General features: G+C 38.3%; 1 protein-coding gene across 1 annotated transcript in view; it reads right to left on the bottom strand.

The window, feature by feature from the left end:
• Window positions 1-3,689: 3,689 nt before the first annotated feature.
• SNX9 (sorting nexin 9) overlaps window positions 3,690-19,988 on the bottom strand; it is a 61,412-nt gene continuing 45,113 nt past the window's right edge. Inside the window, exons 12-18 of the mRNA XM_085055778.1 lie at window positions 19,236-19,339; window positions 16,436-16,513; window positions 10,948-11,024; window positions 9,881-9,970; window positions 8,317-8,431; window positions 6,827-6,918; window positions 3,690-5,754 (exon numbers count right to left, since the gene is read on the bottom strand). Coding sequence (XP_084911904.1) covers window positions 5,707-5,754; window positions 6,827-6,918; window positions 8,317-8,431; window positions 9,881-9,970; window positions 10,948-11,024; window positions 16,436-16,513; window positions 19,236-19,339 — 604 coding nt within the window. The 3' untranslated portion in view covers window positions 3,690-5,706. The remainder of the gene's footprint in view (window positions 5,755-6,826; window positions 6,919-8,316; window positions 8,432-9,880; window positions 9,971-10,947; window positions 11,025-16,435; window positions 16,514-19,235; window positions 19,340-19,988) is intronic.

Below are 19,988 nucleotides of genomic sequence, written 5' to 3' on the forward strand. Positions count from 1 at the left end.
CTGTGCCACTATTTTTGTGTCTCCTGTGGGTGACCAAATTCATTAGTCATTGAGGCATCATCTAATTACAGGAGGATGTTGGGGGATGCTCTCATGAGCCATTTAATAGGTACTTCTTGGGTGTATAGAAACTTGACCACTGCAAACTGTCAGAAGCTGTGGAGTTAAGCATCAGCTAAGGGGGATGGCAGGGAAGGCCCAAGGGAGAAGGAAGCTGAGTAGAAATTAGGGATCACAGTTTTGAATTTAGGTGAATTTCAGCAATAAACTACTGCCTCAGAATGAGCAGCTGGGTGCCGTTCTCAGCCCTCCTACCTTCTTGGCATGTGACAATTCTTTTGTCCCTCAGTTTCTTTATCAGTGAGACAGAGAAGAATCCCACATCCTGGTACAGGCATCTGACGGCAAAAGGTAAAAATACCTGTTTGTCCCACCATTCCCATATGAACATTTCCTGAAACGAAGCCTATAGAAAAAAAACACAGTCCAAGCAGGTTGATTTACTGAAACTAGTAACTCACCTGGTATTTGCTTTCATATTGCTACCTTTCCTAGTTCAGGGCAGACAATGTTTGTGGGCAGTAAGTCTGAAGAAACAGCAAAATGCTGAACCATCAGACAGCAGTACAGCTGTGTTTCTGTCCCAGGGCACTTGACCTGCTTTATCTTAGATAATGTGCAGTGCTCCTCCTCCCCTAACTTTGGGGTTCACAGACACAGCCCTTCTGTCAGTGCCCCTTCATGGGCATGTACAGCCAACTGACCCCACATGCTGCAGCATCAGGACCAACCTTTCACTGACCCTAAGCTCACCCTTTTGAAATGGTCCAGCATGGAGGCATTTTCCCAAGACATATGTTATGACTGAAAGTGCATAAGGGCTCTAAGTGTAGTTATTTCTGGCAGGGACTCAACAGCTAAACAAAATTAACTGCTGCCCCTTCTCTCATTGCTTCTAACCTGTGGGCAAATTTTTTCAGGGAAAAAAAATCCTGAAAAGGAGCTCAAAACCCTAAATGAGACCTTTCCTCTCTTATCATTCCCTGCCTTTCCAAACTCTTCTGAGAATGTTTTTGCACTGCCCTAGCAAACCTCTTCTAAGGTGCACATCCCTACATACAAGCATACACATGGATCACTTGTCCCCTATTCCTTGCTCCTGGCAAGTGTTTTTGGGGACAGGTTAATTACTAAGGTCAAATAAACTAAGATACAATGCAAAAGAAACCAAATCACTTAATAGTTGTTTTGAAAATCCCAACTATCTCTCTATATTTTCTGTTATTTAAAAAATCCTACTGTTTGTTATTCTGCTAAAATATCCTCTAACAAACCTCTTGGAGCTAACCACTTAATTACAGCTTTAGAATTACATATTTTTTAGAAAACAGTTCATCACATATTTGGGTTTTTGGGAATGACATTTTGCAACACTAAAAACCAGTGTAGAGTAACAATTTTAGATTTAGGTCTGCTGAGATTTAATTGCAACAGAAGGCAACGTGAATTAAAAGTGATCTTGAATTGACAAATGTGTGCTATGACAAGTTTATTAGCAAATATATTTAAAAAATGAATAGTTGTCAAAGATGATAGGTATAAAAGGAAAAGTAAGGGTAGCAGAAGTCTGTTGTTAACAGAAAATAGTAAGTATTACAGTCTTGCTTCAGCCCTGACAGAAAAATGTGACATACAAAAGTGTATTTTAACAGAATACAGCCACAGATTAGAACAAGGGAAGAACAATATTTAGTAAAAATGAGAAAGCTGGCTTCAGATTGACAGGACCAGTTCAAAGAAACTTATAAACGCTGTTGTGAAGCAAACAGTTTTTAACCCTGTAGATGAGAAGAACCTAGAGTTCAGAAAGTTCAGCAGGAAAGCAGTAAGTATACTAGCTGGAATCTGAAGGAAGGCAAAAAATTTAAGACAGTTCAAGAAAATCTGGCCAATTAGGCAAGATTAGAAGACTCAGAAGATTAAAAATAGGCAAACACATATTTAGCTTTATAAAACAAATTAAACCAGTTTAAATTCAGTATCCCAAAGATACTGCAAAGATCCTAGTGTCACAACACACGTGCAAAGAACCATGGGAGAAAAAAAAAGGGAGAAAACAGCTAATCCAAGTTCATGACTCAGATGTTCTCTAAAACAGCATGGGTGTAACTGATATTGCCACGCGACAGAACGGGTGGGTTGGTCACCAGCCAGTCAATATATTTCTAATTCTATAAGGTTGTTTTTGTTAGGAGTTCTTTAGACAGGAAAAAAGGCTTTTTTCTGCTCAAGTGGTTACCTCGCCTGTTGTGTACTTGTTTATTATACCAGTATTAGCATTAATTTTATCAGAAGAGTTATAGAAAAATATGGAAAGTATGTGGAAAAAACAGCTGACCAAAGACCCCCCAACAGGCCTCTGCCTGGTGCATGCTCACGTCTTAGTGGAAAGAACTACGAAAGGCAGAAGCAGCAGTAGGACACTTGCCTAGTGAATGCTTTCCTTGCTGCTGGACGACTTCATGCCCTGAGGCTGTGAAGAGAGTAATTTTGGCCAATCCAGACTGGCAGAGCGCAGAGCGTCTGGTGTATGTCAAACTAAACCACAGCACAAGAGATGCATCCCTTTCTTTGGGAGAGTTTTCTTTACAAGACTGTTAGTCTGAATTATTCTTCTCAGAGACTGAACTAGACTAATTTTGTTAGCAGTAAAATTGATGTTTATTTAATTAGGATTTACAGAATCAAGTGTATGTTATGGTAGTACTTTCTTAATTATCTTGTCACAGAAAACAGGAATTGCTCAGTAGTGCAAAAATTTCAGTACTCATGCAAAGTTAGGACTCATGGAAGAATTCTGTAATTGGAGTTGACAGTACTCCTCCAAAACCGTAACATACAACAAAGTGTGCTGCTGCAGTATAATCCCATGTTGGATTAACTGCAAACACAAAATGCAGGTAGCATTCCTCTCTGTGCAGCTACTTTTTTTTTTTTAATGGATGTAGTTGCAGTAATGGAATAAACAAATGAAGTATAAAGTTCAACCCAACAGCTTGGGCAGCTGATACCTTTTATGAAGTCACTGGGCTAATGCCAGTGTTTGGCTCACGCTGGAAGGAAAACATAAGCCAGGAAACAGTAGTAAGGCTTTTTGATGCTGCAGACACTAATTATTCAGCTATGACAAACAAAACACAGGAGAGCACTGCTCAAGGCTTATGCTAACTTGCTATTTCTGTTTTATGACTACAGCTTCAGCATGCACATTTTCTGTTGCCCCCAACTCACACAAGTTGCCACTATTCATGTCTAATTTAAAAAAAATAAATATCAAAGACAATCGAATTCCTATTCTGGGTCAACACCACACTGACACAAAGCCAGGAATACACAGTAGCACTGTGCTCTACTACTTATTTGCAGTCAGGAGGGTTCCATCAACCACGAGCAGGACTGACCTGAATAAAGAAAGCTTACAACATATGCGTAGCCTTTGCTGGTTTGCAGTCACTAGCACTATTATACCATCCAGTTGGGGTGCCTGCTTTATGGAAGACACATGGATGCTTTCTCATTCCTCAGCTGGCCTGTGTGTAAGCTGGTGAAAAGCTACAAAGGAGGATTTGCCTCATCCTGCATTCACCCAGTTAAAAACCAACATGATTTCAAAGAAAAGGATAAAATAGTCTGGTGGATATACATAAATATTTATTATCAGTTTAACTTCATTTTACTAGAAGTCTTTAAACAGTTTTTCTTTTTTTTTTTTTTTGCCAAAATGTTGCATCTGACACAGTTGCTACTGTCATAGGTTCCCTGCAATGGGAATGCAGAGCTTACACTTAAGATTCCAAAACAATCTATTCAAGATAAAGAACCTTCAACTTTAGTGCATATGGAGCTATTTAAAGATTGGTAAAAAGAACCCCCTTCCCCCTCCCAAATGAAGAGTCTGTTACAAAGAGATTTCAATACTAAAAAGTGAATATACAAATGCTAAAAAAATGCTGGCTTGAAAAAGTGATTTCAGAATTTACTGTACACATTGTAACAATTTAATATATAAGCTGCTTCTACATGCAAGCAGATCTTACATTTGGTGTAAAACATTTATACACATTCTTTACAATTTGTACATATTTAAATGGCTGTATCAAACAACACTGCACTATGGAATCTTGGAAGCAAACAAGTAAAACTGGGAGGAGAAAAAGACAAGGTTTATAAAAGGTGAACAAAACTCATGACACTGAGAAGCATCTAGACTTAGGCTTAGTCTCGTTTGGTTTGGTTTGGTTTCAGGTTATTCAGGCAGACCCAGATTTTCCTTCTAGCACAGAAAAGTAACACCAATGCAAAACAGAGTAAGGCAACTATTGAACCAGCAGAATGTACCCGTCACTTAGAATGGCTTATTGGTAAAATGCCTTTTTTAGTTGTTTTTTGTTAATTAAAATATTTATTTTCTAGGCACATTTTAGCAAAAACTGCATTTTGGCTTTCCTGCTTGCCTGTGGCAAGAAATGAATTACTGTAGTTGGTGCCCCTTGTGAACACAGTTGGTGGTGGCTTTTTTGGTTTGATTCTGTGAAAAGCCAAGGCCTCAAATGGTATTTCAGTAGTATGGAAGAGGACACTGAGTCACTTGATAAAAGATTATGATCAAAGAACAGAGTTTGTGTGATAACTAATGACATTATTCAGTACTTTTGTCACCTTTTAGTTTGCATTAGAAGGCAACAAAAAGTTAACCTGAACCAGTAGCACACCATACTACTACACGAAGACCTGAGCTTAGTTGGAATTTGGGCACTTCTACAACCTGGGTAAGATGTGGCAGTGTCCCCTCTGCTGAGACACTTCAAAATGTCTGAGGGGAAGCTGGCCTTGTACAGCACTGAGAAACACCAGTGCCTTATGGCATAACATTGGGGGTGTCAAAGTGCTGATATGGAAAACTGTTTTTCACACTTTCCTAAATGGCTCATTCCTTGTTTGTCCTTTGTCTTCTTACACAGTGCATAGTGAAAAAGTGAGCCTGACATAAGCTCTGAGGTGGTGTGCCACAAGTACAAGATTAGTTAGAAGGAAAAAGAAGAGAGGGAAGAATGATTTATATTTACCAGAAGTCATACTGGGAGCAGGATGCCATGGCTGCATATGGGAAGCAAAACTTAAGAACAAAGCATTCATTCAGGAGATTATCATGAACATGTGCCAGAAGCATACATGAATATAATTCCTCCTGGTTACTGAATTGCTGGAGAGCTCAATTGAATATAGTAAGTATTAAGTAATTTTCTCAAGTTTGTCTGCTTTCCCAGAAAAAAAAAAAAAGCTACAAATGTGTTACTCTGATGTTGATCAAGAGTTTTTGGAAGACCAACTGACAGACAAGTCTTCATGAAGTCCATGGCAACATATCAGTTCGGTAATTTAGATCCCAATAACTGACAGCATTACCTAGCTGTTTTTATTTAAATAATGATACAAATGGGAGAGCTTTCAAGATAGGAGAGCCTTATCGTATGATTTAGGCTGATAAAGTAAAATTTTAAATAATACTTTTTTTTACAACTGATTCTTGTTGGTTTGGGGTTTTTTGGTTTTGTTTTTTTTGAAATGGAAAAGTTTTTTTACCATTGCCCCCACATCAGAAAAGCACTTTGGAGTTGTTCTTTATTGTTGAATACTCCTTATTCTCTACATCACAGGAAAGCGGCTGAGTGCCTGCCTCAGCTTCTGTGCAATCTGAAACAAAGAAACAGAAGATATTTAATATGTAGTTACTTTACACTGTGCAGAAATATGATTGCAGGCTAAGAAATTAGGTGTTCCCTCGTGAAACTGCAGGCTTTACTGCAGGTTTTGTGTATGCAAGATTCTTGAAACATTCCATTAGAAAGACTTCTCATATATACACTTTCTACCTTGTTAATTTGGTACTTTCACTGCTCCAGTTGTGTTGGAGAAAGCACTGTAGGCAGGGCTGTTATTCTGCCTATCTGTTTATCTAGCACTGCACTACACCAGAGAGCTATGAGAACAAAGCCACATTTTCCAGGAAATCCACTTCCCTGCTGGAACAAGGCTGAAACATCAGAACAGAGCTCCTCTGCACTCCCCACAGTTGTCATGGTAGCCTTGACCTCACATGTGAACATGTACTGGGGGAGAGAGGATTGGTACAAGGAAACTGGTGAGGCTGCAACCAGAAGGACTGAAATAGACTGGACAAAAGGCTGGAAGAAGGTAAGGGGAAACCTATGCCTAGCCCCACCAGATGTGTCAAGGAAAGTAAGCGAAGTGACCTGATGGGGGACGTAAAGTTGTCACCCACTAAAGATTCTTCTGAAGCTCCATTGGCAAATTTTATGGCTGTGAAGGGCCACCAGTTACTTATAAGATTCTTTTTAGTGATCAAAGTCAGGTTCCAGCACATTCAAACTCACATGCTTTACCAGCCTACCACATTAGAAAATCTAGTTTAGTTTAAAAAATCACAAGGAATACATGGATGAGAACACTGTAAAATGAGAACTATGGTGGTAGGGAGAGTGCTTAGAGTTAATATATTTAATGTTACCTAAAACCTTCCTGTCTAACCTAATTCTACTAGGTTTATTATAACAGTCATGTAAATAGGACAGTATCTCTAGGAAAATATTATTTTAACTCATTCTTTGTGTTTTCAGGTGTTTCAACAATTCCTTTTACAATTTTTTGTACAATTCTTCAAATATCTGCTCTGTGGGAGCACAGATTAAGTCCTGTATTTCCTATAAAAGCAGCAGCACAGTACATGCCAAGCCCTGTCCCTTACCGTTTCATAGAACTGTGCCTGCTGCTCCAGATAGAGACGAATGACGCTGTTGTAGTCATAGATCCGGTTACTGTGGAAGTGATTCATCTCAGCTGCAATTATAGACCCAGGAGACAAATTATTTAACAGAAGAGTTTATAATTAGGAACAGTTTCACTTGGTTCAAGTTAGTTACTCTGCAACAAGCTCCATGTCCAGCCCTGCCAGCACAGTTAGTGTTCTCATGCTTCCACAACCTATTCTGCCTGCAGCACTCAAGTTATAATGGAACTGTTTGTCAAATTGGTAGGGTGTCAATTACACACCAATCTGGACACTTCCTGGACAAAGCCAGATTCTTGCATTCCAATACTCAGGTGTACAAAGATTCAATAAAAAAAATCAAGCAGGATTTTCTTCTACTGAGGTAACTGTTCCTTCCTGAAGGGTTTCCAACAGAATTTGGCTAGGACATTCGGATTTCCAAGAGTAGGCCGCAGCTGTAAACACTTAGCTCAAAAAAACCCCAAAAAAGACAGAACTGGTAGTGTCTGACCCATTCTTGACTGAGGCTGTTTCAGTAATGCTGAGAAACAGCATTACTGAATCCATAACACCTTACACCTCTTTCTACATCTCTTGTCAGATCACAACTTATGGCTGAAAGAAAATGTTAAATAGATTTTGAGATATCAATAGAGGGAGAAGAAATATCCTACATTGTAAAAGTCATCCTAGAGGTCTCTTCCACAATTACCACACATACACAGCACAATCCTCTTGCGTCACTGTGACTAAGAAGAAGGGGATGGGGAGTTTTCTTGGCTGTTTTTAAAATCAATTTTGCGTGCTGCTCTGACACCATAACGTAAAATATTGAGTTTTCTTGGCTTTAAAGAATCTAAAAAAGATGCAACCCCCTCATCAATGAGTGATCTCATTGAAGTCAGTAACAGGATGCACTTAATGGCTCGATATCCTGCAGGACTGAGCCCTGACTCCACACTTCCCCGGCTTTTCTAGGGCACTTTATATTTACAACACCTCTAACCTAAAGAGGAAAAAGTTCATTGAAAGATTATCCAGGAGAAAAAGATCTTATCCACAAGAACATGAATCTCAGCTGGGAGATGATTATGTCTGACTAAGCCAAAAGTCAGAAAAACACTTCTGCACATGATGACCTGCTTCTTGTACCAGGGTCCATACTTTTAATTTGAGACATTACCACTTCCAAATCAAAGAATCAGCCTAGGGTAGTTGTTTTGGGGTTTTTTAATTTCATTTTCAAAATGTGGGTTTTTTCAATAGCAATGTGAGATTATAAAGAAAAAGGGGAAGACCAAATAACTGCAGTTTAGGAAAATCTAAAGAAGGTCACAAAAAAAGCCCCCACAAACAACCTATGCCCAGCTTTTATTCCTGTTAGTAAAAAATTTTCTAAGTATGCTATTTAACAGAAGTCTATCAGAAGTGTACAACATTGACATTTAGTTCAAAATTTGGTTTACCTTGTAGTGCATAAGCCATGGTGCTCACACGTTTCACCATGTTCTGTTTGTCTTGTGGTGTTATTTTACTGGTTGCAACTAACTTGTCACTTTCCTTCACTCTTTCTATTGCTCCCTGTAGAAACCAAATGGAGAAAGATTAAAAGAGTTGTCAACTTAGAGGTCTTCACAGTAATAAAAAATGCCATAGTAATTCAAAATGCCACATTGTGAATTTGCACTCAGTACACATATATACACAAAATGACCATTTCTGCCTTCTCACATTTTCATCCAGAGTTTGTTACTTCACTTTATTGCTTTCAAGAATCCTTGCAAAATGTGACTTCAAACACCAGCATGATCAGAGTCACTAGCAAATTGAGTTTGGTACAAGCAGTAATACACAAGGATATATAGAAAAAGGACAAAAGGACCAAGTTTCAAAATACAGCTGACCTACATAACTGACATCCAAAAGCTCAAACTATCAAATCCCTGTAGAACCTTATTTGCACACTGTACAAGATGAGGCGACATAAACTGTTTTTCAAGAGACTCAACTCATTGCAATGCATAGCCATTGATTCAGGAAAATCCTTGTGTCACATAAATAACAAGCATAAAAAGATATGCCTCCCCTACACAACGCATTTGTGCCAAACAACATTCAAGAGAATCTATTTCCATGTCTCTTGGCAGTAGGCTTATGTTTCAAGTTTTAAAAACATTTCTTTTCTTTTTATTGTATATTCCCTGAATGATTCTGTGCGATGAGGGACTGTAAATGTCCCGAAGAAAGAATACACAAATCTGATATGCTTTTATCTTTGTTGATCTCAGAAGTATGTTCTTATGTTCTTGTTCTATACATTTAACACTTCAAGTGATCCAAAAAACCCCAAACCCATGTATTTATGCATTTGTTTTAATACTTCACAATATTTAGATTCCTGAAATACACTGCAGCAGACATATCACCATAAGGAAAACTCTATGACCAAAAAGAAAAAAAAAAGGCAGAATATCCAAAACTAGACACCATGGCTTTTGCAGAGAAAAAAGTGGCTAGTTTTTGTTGCTGGTGTTTTGTTTGTTTGTTTTTCCCCCCCAGAAATGTTAGAGCTTAGCTCTAGTCTCTGGTTTTTGATATTAAAGAAACTTCTAGGCAGCACATGACTATTTATTACATATCAGCAAGCCAGCCATGTAAGTGTACACAAGTTTTCCTACAATACTCACATGGTTTTATTATCAACTACCATATAAGGCTCAAATATTACAAGTTTACACTACTGCTATTTATTCCATTGTGACATGAAGTCAACCTAAAGACAATCATGAACCTTCCTCTGTTCTACTATCGTGACTAGCAGAAAGTCACGATATTCTCAATTCTTCAGGGAAATTCTAGCTTCCCTCCCCTCTAAGTACTTACTTTAAAAATCAACACACCAGTCTCACAGAAACTTTCAGTGTTTCCAGAAGCAGGGGTCAGGCCACTGCACAAACACAGGGTACCATACCACCACTTTTGCCGCTGTTCCTACTGCCTAGCCCTTAAAAGGAAAGGCTCTTCACATACCTTATGAGCTGCTATGATGTCAGGGAAGCAACCAAGAAATCCCTTATATTCATGGTTTGTTTCCATCAAAAAGTGAAGGTCTTTCTTTGGCTAATAAACAAAGTATAAGCATTAGTAAAATTGTCTGTGGCATATTAACATCACAGAAAAAAACTATGGTGCCAAAAAAGGGTGAAGAGGGAAAAATGGAAGGAAACAATAGAAAAATCCTAAACCAACATATTAATTGTTTATGCAATTATGTCGTATATAAAAAGGAGTTTTTAAAAATATAAGCTTTTATAAGTAATGCACTGAGCATGACTGAGCAGATGCTTCCATTGTTTGTTTTACTCAACACTAGCTCCCAAAGTGAGAGATTTAACTGCCCTAAGTTTCCACCCAACAAGAGTTACCAGTACAGGCTCTCACTACATATACAAATATGTACATGCACAGGTGCACCTCCTTAGTTATCAGCTTGGAAATGTATTTGAAGAACTTTCAGACTCAACCTTGAGATAAAGAGGATCTGCATTTTGGAGACTTTTAAGTGAAACATGCTTAAACATCAATTTATGACTTGAATACCAATCAAAGTTTATTTAAGACAGATTTTTACTGAAGCAGACAACTGTATGTCAAGGCAATGGGACAGGTTCAATACACAGGTGTTCCCCCATATGGAGCAACAGCAAAATATGGATCCTGTAGACATCTGGGGAATGCAGAGGGAAGGCAGAAAGTCTGTCCTTGATTAAATATCATTATTTTGTGTCAGTAATGAAGACAGCTCACAGACATCAGAAAATAAACACATTTAAAGAGGAAACAATCATTTCAGTTTTTTAGAAACCAGAATGTGGTCTTTCTGACTCACAGAAATATCTTCTCATCACATCCCCTCTGAGCTGACACAGAGTAGAAAAGAGGGTGAAAGTGTATTTAAAGCTATTAATAGCAATTCCATTTAACTGCTCTATAGCACTAGCAGCTATGTTTTAATACAAGACAAAAAAAAGTCAGAAGTAATCCAAATAGGTGATACATTTGTACACAGTGTGCCATTGCATTGATAACACTCCTACCTGATCTGCTACAAGACTGGCAATTTCTTCATAAGTTTTCCCTGCTTCTGTTATTGCTCCATTGAGATCAGATTCTCCTAAAGATAAACATCAGTGTTCAAATTACAGGAAGTTCAAGGCAAATTTATAAAATAACCTGCTTACAATAATAAATGCCTAACCATCCTTTTATAAACAGCAGTAATAAAGAATTAAAAAAAAATATTAAAGGAGGAAAACTGAAGATCTTGTAGAAAATTAATGTTCTACCACAGTACTAGCACTATTTACTTCCACATTTTGTAATTTTATGCAGTTTAAATACACAGGTATTCCCCCATATGGAGCAACAGGAAGTTTACCAGGATGGAAAGGAAGGATGAATGAAGAAGGTGACAAAAGGTAAGACTAACAAAGCTGATGGGCTACTAGCCCTGAGCTCTCCAACAGACCTAGACTATAACTGTTCAAAGGTCAGAGAAGCAAAAGGAGGCCCAAGTAACTTTTTTCCTTGACAACAAGACTTCTGATCCTTTAGGGAACTCTTAGATAATATTTTCAAGCTCTGTAAAAATCACAGGTTTTCAGAATGAGTTTCTAACTTTCATCATGCTATGAAACAGATCAAAGGGCCCTACAATCTACACTCAACAGTACAGACATCACCGTAAATCCTAAGCTAGACAACACCACAAGCACTCATAACACTCTACTACTAACAGGCTACATGGGACAAAGATGGAAACAAGCCTTACATTCTTGCATGTTTCATGCCACTTCACCTTGCCATCCATGTTAGCTTGTCCAAAGCATGTAGTCAACAGTATAGAACGCAAATTGAGGTAGAGAGTAGAAAGGGGAAGGTAGAGTTTGCAGATATCAAACTTCAGTTTAAGAAAAAAGATATTTTCTTATGCTTTCAGACATGTCTTGATATTAGACAGTGGTTAGTCCTTTATGAACTTTTTGATTTTATTCCATAGATATTAATCAATGACTTAATTGAAAATTACCATAGATTTCATTAATGATTAATCTGAACATTAAACTATCTTGTTTTACTACAACATATGGTCTAATCTATGTCAGAGATTTATTACATAGGATTTCTACATTTTAGCATGTCCTAAAGGAGGCAAGGTAATGACTGAATGTTGCTTCTGTTCTATCAATCAATTCCTAGTTTCCATTAGAACTGGTTTCATAAACTCAAAAAAAGCTGTGAGCGAAAGTGACTGAATCTAAGAACTAGTAAGTCCGGCAACACAAACACTGCTAAAGAAATAATTATTTTTCTCCAATTTGGCCTGTTAGGATTAAAAAAAAAAACAAAAACAACACAAATTCCCTTTGTGAGACTCAAGAGGTACATAATTCACAAGATATCTTCACCTCTTTTTAAAACAATAAAAAAATTGGAGGGTGATCCATTTCATTATTTCAGGTAGGCTTAAGTATTTTCAGTATTTCAGAATTCCTTTGTCTGCTCAGAAGTAACCCTGAGGTAACTGCTGCTTAGGCAACTGACTCTTAGATTTTGGGAAAAACTTGGTGTGGCTTCAGAGTCAGAAGCCAGGTTGGTCTAAATGTTGCTGTTCATTTCCCAATGCCATTAAAGCTGCTAGCTTTTCCTATCTGAACAAAAAGAAAGAGTATGTGTATTTAAGTTGAACAAAATCCTCCCCTTCTGTGCAAACCTCACTCAAGGAACCTTCATAGGTCAGAGCTTCAAAGCATCTAGATGAACACTCCCAGCACCAATCATCTCTCATTCTCAGCATTCTCAGCTTCTGAACCAAAGCAAAGCTGGAAATTGGCTTCTTAACTCAGTCTGTGAAAGCTGAGTTGGATCCCAGTGCAGGGACACACCAGGATGTCAGGGATTCTTCATAATCAGTGGAAAAGCAGAAAACCCCAAATGTTGCTAGTGTTTACAACAAAATTACCTTAGTGTTCAGTACATGTGTCTCCAGAAGAAACAAAGGGGGATTAACAGCATTGACTGAAAGTAGTTATAAAAAAAGCAGTTAAAATGGCCAGTAATATTCCACAGATATTTCAACCCAACCACAAGGAGAAACAGATGTTGTTGTTCATTTACAGGCTGCGTACTGTCATAAGGAGATGAAGGAAGATGTAAAACTATGAGGAACCTTCTGGAGATGTTTAGTAGAGCATCTCTTAGGAGTTCAACTGCTTGGTAAATGCCAGTGATGATAATTTCTGAAGAAATACATTTTGAGGGAACTAATAGCCCAAGGCTTGACTGGCACAGATGATTTTTTTTTGTCAATAACTGTTTTTATTTTCTTTGTCTTATGTCTTAATATAATTCAGTAAAAAAATTACAAACTTTTGATGAACTAGTAGCAAATACTTGTAGCAAAATTTTTCTTGGTAAGTACACCTCAAACTGTTACATTCAGCACACAAGCAGCTTGTAAATCAGGATTTGCCTGTTGGCAGCTGGCAGGTAGTGAAACTTGCATGTAACTGCCTAACAGAATTCCTGAGGAGTGATGTAGGATTTGGAGATCTTACTATGGTTGAATGGCATACCAGTATTGACATTTTCTTAATATAGGAGAACGACTCCTCCAGATTTGGCACCGCAAAAGAGAAGCCATGCTATTTAAGGCAGTGTTAACCTGAGAGTATCCTATGATACAGTAACACAGGCAACACATTGCCGGGCTGCAGGACACTTGCAGGCATGTTCTGCTACCATCCAATAAGCATTTCTGGACCAGGATCATTGCTTGCAAAGTGCACACTCTTAGAACCAACTGGACAGTACATAGGCCCATAGCCAACTTAAATCAGAACCTCTCAGGGCGTCCTTAGTAGTTTTAAAGGTAGCCTTGCTTCTGCAAATTCTGGGGACAGGTTCCTAATACACACTGGGGATGGCAACTAATTGAAAATGGCCCATTCTGTAGCATGAGAAAAAGAGCTAGAGTGAGTCAGATTAACAAGTGCATCTTGCCTGCTGAATCTTAAACATTTTAGGCGAGAAATTAGGAGAAGGCAGTAGGCAACACCACACGTAAAGCTTTGCAAAGCAAGCAGGCATCACTGATAAAAATGTTACGGACAATAGATTACATCCCATTCTAACTATGCAAATGAACTAACTAACAGTATAAGGAGTATGTCAGAAGTCAGCTACCAGTAGCTAGAAATCTTTGTGTCATCAAATCATTGCAATCTTCAGTGGCCTATATGCTTAAAGTTCCAGAATTCTAGTGTTGAAAAAACCCAAAAAACCAACCCAACCAAAACAAAACAAACAAGGATGAAGAGATTCATACATGAACAGCAGGCAGGACAGAGAGAGGGCAGGAGTGATGAAGCCATTTAAAGCCACATGTGCACTGGGAACTCAAATTAAAACCCAAAGAATCTCATGTATCATTGATTTGGAAAAAATACAAAGGTACCAGTTATTGAGAAGAGCAACATCTATGGAATCAGGGCAAAGGTATCTGTAGCAAGGTAAATTTCTTCAACAAGATACTAGGCTGCAACCAGGCACAACTGGGCAAAAAGCAAAGAGAGGTATCCTTGCCTTGTATCCAAACCATCATGAGATCTATTTTTTCATACCTTTCAAAGATGCTGGAAATCAAATCAAAGCTTTCCTTTCTAAGGCTGATCTGCAATTTTGTATCCTAGCTTTAAGTCATGTTGTTTTCCCTTTATCCTGGCAAAAGAATGTGTTAGAGCTCAAGCAATTTTCAGTCCTTTCTCAAGAATTCTTGCTACAGATTTTATCCAGCCAGGATTAACAGTTTTCTAACCCATGCTAAGAATACATTATTATGGAAATTCCCTACTTTGTTCTCATATCCAAAAGTAACTTTTTAGGCAATATGCTATGCTCCAATTCCAACTAAGCAATCATCCTGTTGAAGTACACGACACAGATGAGAACAAACTATGGGGACTGCCTATTTCCAATGCTTCTAGCAGCAGAGAACCTGCATTTCAGAAGGCTGCATTTTAATACATCGTTTATAGGGCAAAATGTTTTAAGATTATAAAGCAAGGGATCAATGAATAGTCAGGGTAAGTACTGGTCAACTAAAATTTCTAAGATGGGTGTCTTGGATTGATGATATGATAATCCTTTATCCCCTATTGTTGGCTTATATGCCCAAGAAAGAAAAATGTGTGGTCCTGTCTCTTTAACTGCACCCAGCCGCAGAGAGAAACGCGGGTTGTTTTGAAAACATTTTCCCCAAGCCTCGCTCTGGGGAGAGGATTCGTCGCCCGGCAGAGACTGCGTGCTGGACGGGGGTCGGAGTGAGCTCTGTTCCCGTTTTTTCCATTCTTCTTCTTTTTCCTCGTTTGGACCCCTTCTCTTCGATCTGCTTTGCCACCCGGAGACCCAGGAGGGCCAGAGGACAGCAGAGCTCTCCAGGGAGCTCCACCCGGCCCCGGGTGGGGGGCGAGGAGGAGAGGGACTGCGTCTGAGAAAAGGACTTTTTTTTAATCAGGTTGAATAACTGCCTTTCACCTTGTTTTTCCCCTTCCCCTGTGCCTTGTAGGGCACTCTGCGTGGTTTTGTTAAATAAATAGTTTTTTCTTCACTTTCATCTAAGAGGTTCTGTTGTGGGTGGGGGAGGGGGTGTCGGGGCCCTTCGCTCTCGGAGGAGAGAGAGTCTTATCATTAACCCGGGACAATGGGGAAGATTTCAGGAAGCCTCTATGCTGTAACATTTAAGGCTTTAGAACACAGTAATTTTGGTATCAAGCCTAGCAAGAAAAAAAACAAAACCTCAAACACCTTTAAAAAGAGAATCCCAGAGAAAACTGACTCAACAGGCTCCCTCTGTGTATGAGGAAATATTTTCCAGTTGTCTGGAAAACATCAACAGAGCTTAACATATCAAAGCAGAATTTTAAATTTGGTCTAAAGACTACATTTTAGGAGAATTTAAAGCAATTTATGCCCTCCTTTTCCCTCCCACAACTTTCATACCTAACATGTCAGGCTCTTTCTTAGGGCTCTTGAAGGAGAAGTAAAGGTGAAGGACAAAAAAAGGCTACAGGTAGCCAGCCCTCTAGCCAACATAATGGATATAAAACATTATACTAAGTTTTCCATCTTCATGTAGAGTTGTACCATGAAGTCACACAATAGTTCTGTGACAGCTATTTTCGAAACCTCATTTTCTCTCCTTTCCTTTCATATCACAAAAAATGCTACAGCATGTTTGGTCAGTCAGGTCAGTGACCAGATTATATATTAAGAGATCAAACTAAACTTTTCCACCACCACTAACCCACCACAAGATTATACAGTGAGAGAAAACAAGACTGCAGACCAGAATATAAAAACCCCAAAATATACACAGAAGAAACTTTTCAGTATTTTTTTCCAGAATTATGTTTGATATCTAAAGCTCAAAGAGGAAAGCATTAAGATCTTCAGAAAAAAAAAAGTAGCATGATGTAATTAAAATATCTCTTTTTAAGCAAAGTACAAATGAAGCCATAGAAGTACCTTGGTATCCACTAGTGCTGAAGACCATTGCCAGGCTCTGCAATGCTTTTCCTATCTTCTGGTATTCCTTGGGTAGTGCTGAAAGTGGGAAAAAGATGAGGAAAAGAGGGGAAACAAAAGCAAAAACCGACAATGGTAAGTGACAGAAATCTGCAGCATTTCCAAAACTTGATAGAAGCAGATGTCAAAAACAACTAAGTTTTACATTTTCTCTAGTGACACATTTACAATCACATTCTTACCCCCTCCCCTGCTACACATGTTCCAAAACTGGATAAAGCAATTGCAATCTGGATTCTTGAAAGGTACTAACAGTTGGGGAAACAGTGTGTGAATGCTATTAAAAAAACCCCAGAAATCTCACTGCATTTCTAGCTCAGTCCTCCTATGCATACAGTGAGATCTTTTTTCCTCCCCCCAATGGGGGAAAAAGGAGGGGGAAGTGCTGCAGTGTGATATGGAGAATAGGTCTCATTAATATTTTAAGAGAGGAGATTATTATACAGACCCATAATACTTAAACTCTCCTCAAATAATGAATTTTATATTTAAAGGCACTAGAAACCAAGATTATCTAGGGATAAAAATGATGCAAGTATCTGAATAATAAAATTGGTTTTTATAATCTATTTATTGAACATGCATGCATATATTGCTCCATCACAATTAAATCAATCAGCTGTGATTTATGAGTGCATTCATTATTAACACTTTGAACAGCACCACTCCAGAGGCCTAAAAAAGCAATCTGAAAAGCAAAAGCAATTTTTTATATGCTACCTATGCTAGCAGAAAAAAAAAACCCAAGTAGATGTGGTTTTCTTTATCAAATATTTGTATTCAGAGGGCACACTGTCCAGGCAAATAGAAGGTTTTTAGCTGCTCTAGCATCTCACACCACCTGATTTTTACAGAAGAACCCCTTTGTGTGGTATAAAACAACACCACAAAACCCAAAAACCAACCCCTCCCCCAACTGCCTAATTTTATTGACAATCTTTGATCAAGCTCGTCTCCAGAAGTTAGACTATTTATGACAACTGGTATGTCTTACACAACAAGTACAATTTAGAGCACTAGAGTTCTGTTATCAGCCATTACATTGATACTGGATCCCCAGTGGAAACTTCAGTGAAGGATGTTTGGTTTCTTTTTACATGTATTTAAGAAGTTTCCACTGTCAGTCATTTTAAATATCACTGAATGGAAGGCACGTTACTATTGCTCAGGAAGTGCCAAAAATACTTCTGATTAAGAGTCAAGACTAAAGTTTTAAGTTCCCTGTCAGCTCAAGAGACTACTAAAATTCTTTAGTTTTGCATGCCCCAGTTTACCAGTCTCTTTTTTTGCATTCAATATGAATGTCTGGAAAACTAAAAGTTAACATTTTTGACACAATCACAACTGTATTGCTGCATATATGCTAACTAATTAATAGTTCTAAGTGTTAGAAGAGTCATTCAGTATCTAAAGCACTAGTGCTGTAAGTTTAAGCAGACTTTAGCAGTTAAAAAAATACTGAATTTCTACAATAAGCACAAGTCACAGCCAGCACTTGGTTTGATCATTGCTTCTGTAACTGCAAAGCAATGCTGCTTTTCTAGTCTAATCTGAGGAACCTTATTCCTTGCCCTGCTCTCCACTTTCCCCTCAGTATAATTTGCTAGTGAAGCAAGATCTGTACCATGTTAGAGCTCTGTCATGTGTTAGACTATTTTTGACCAGCAGGAGGGTCAGTGGTGTGTGGAAGGAAACCCTTTTATTCAAAGTGGGGAAATGTAAATAATTTCAAATTAACATCCTATAGACACTAAAGTCTAATGTAATCACTTCCACAAGAGATGGAGCTTCTGCACTTCCCATTCTCTCTGGTCAGCCCCAAATATTCAATTGCAGTGTTAGATTAGTAAAAGGCAAAAACATAACTCTGTGGAGATGTACTTCAAATTCTGGGGGCAATGTTTTGGGTTTTTTTGTGGGAGTTAAAAGGAGAGTAAAAAAAAAAATTAAGGCAATCCAAGGAGATTTATGTGATAGGTCTTTGGGTGCCAGACACTACAGCCTGCCCTGAAGTGTTTCTTATTATGATCCTCAGCTGTAGTACCTGCTTCCTTTCAATAGCTGCCTTGTGGAGGCCACAAACACTGAACACTGCTGTGGACTAGGAAATTAGAGCCCAGGCAGAGTCATAGGGACTTGGTGTGAAGTTCTGCAACCCTAAATATCTGTGGGAAGGAAGAGACAAGATAGGAAAAAAAAGAATTGGGCTAAAGATTAAGTCAGAATCAAGTTGGTTTTTCTTTTCTTTTTCTCTTAAACTCATTTCATCTTTAAATCACTCCTCCCTAGCATGCAAGAATCCTAAATAAGGGGTTAATAAGATGCAATTATTTGAAAATATGATTTCATCACATAAACAGGTCTACTTTGCCCATGCCACTAAAAGGTAGATAAATGATCAATATACGAGAACAGGTCCAACAAGGGCTTTAGCTGCATTACTAGAATTATTTAAGTATTTTTGAACCTATGGGCAGGGACCAGATATTTCTGTTATGAGATAAAGAAAAAAACCCCAAAGAACCCAACAAAAAACCCCCACATCAAACATACCAACAAAAAAACTTGCACAATTTATGCTCTCGGACTGAAAGCAGCCAGAATGCTGTACAATTCTCAGGATAATTTAGAATGTTCTTTAGTTTTAAGATGTGCCTTGAACCATACACAAAACAAAACAAAAAAAAGAGAGAGAGAAAAGCTATACAGAAATGACTGCTAAGTTCAGAAGGACACTTACGCCCTGTACACCTCTTCCAGTGCTCTTGTCCCACTGTCAGCAGCTCTTTAACTCCATCATCCATTGCTTTGGTGAACCTACCCACTGCATCACATTTCTGCTCTCTGTAGCATTTTGAAAAAGCAAAAACAAAAAGCAGTTTAACAGATGCATAATGCTAACTTTAAACACAATACTGAAATGTTTAGTGATGTCAACAAGGTATTAAAAAAATCCAAGATATAGATCAATTCCTTAAAATTTCTGCCATTTCACTGAGTTCAGAATTCCCCTCTTTAGATACAAGCATTATTCATTCTATTTTTCCTCCTCTATTAGACATGTAGATATGTGGAAGCTATCATGCAGCTATCAGAGTTTTCCATTAACATAGCACTGCATACGCAGCAATGATCTGTGAACTCTACAAAAGAAAGCTAAACATATATTTTATAATTTCCAATGAAAAGTATTTAAATTGCATCAAATCTTACAAATGCTCTCAGCCAAAGCCTGCATGAGACAGGTGTCACAGCAAGGGGACACCAAGTGACCCCCCAGAGCCAAGGCAGCAGCTCCAGCTGTAGCCCTACAACCTAGAGGTTCCCACTTCTCCACCAGCACTTCCTTCCTCAGCTGGAAACCATACACAGCTATTCGCACAAAAACAGCACCTGGGCTTTCCAAGAGGCTCTTGTTTTACTTCCCTTACTTCAGGAGCAAAACATCTTTAATTTTCTGTACTTCATACTTTATGGCAGCATGATCACCAAA

This window comes from Lichenostomus cassidix, chromosome 3 (assembly GCF_008360975.1).
Source record: "Lichenostomus cassidix isolate B80296 chromosome 3, HeHo_3.0, whole genome shotgun sequence".
In the NCBI taxonomy this organism is placed as follows: Eukaryota; Metazoa; Chordata; class Aves; order Passeriformes; family Meliphagidae; genus Lichenostomus; species Lichenostomus cassidix.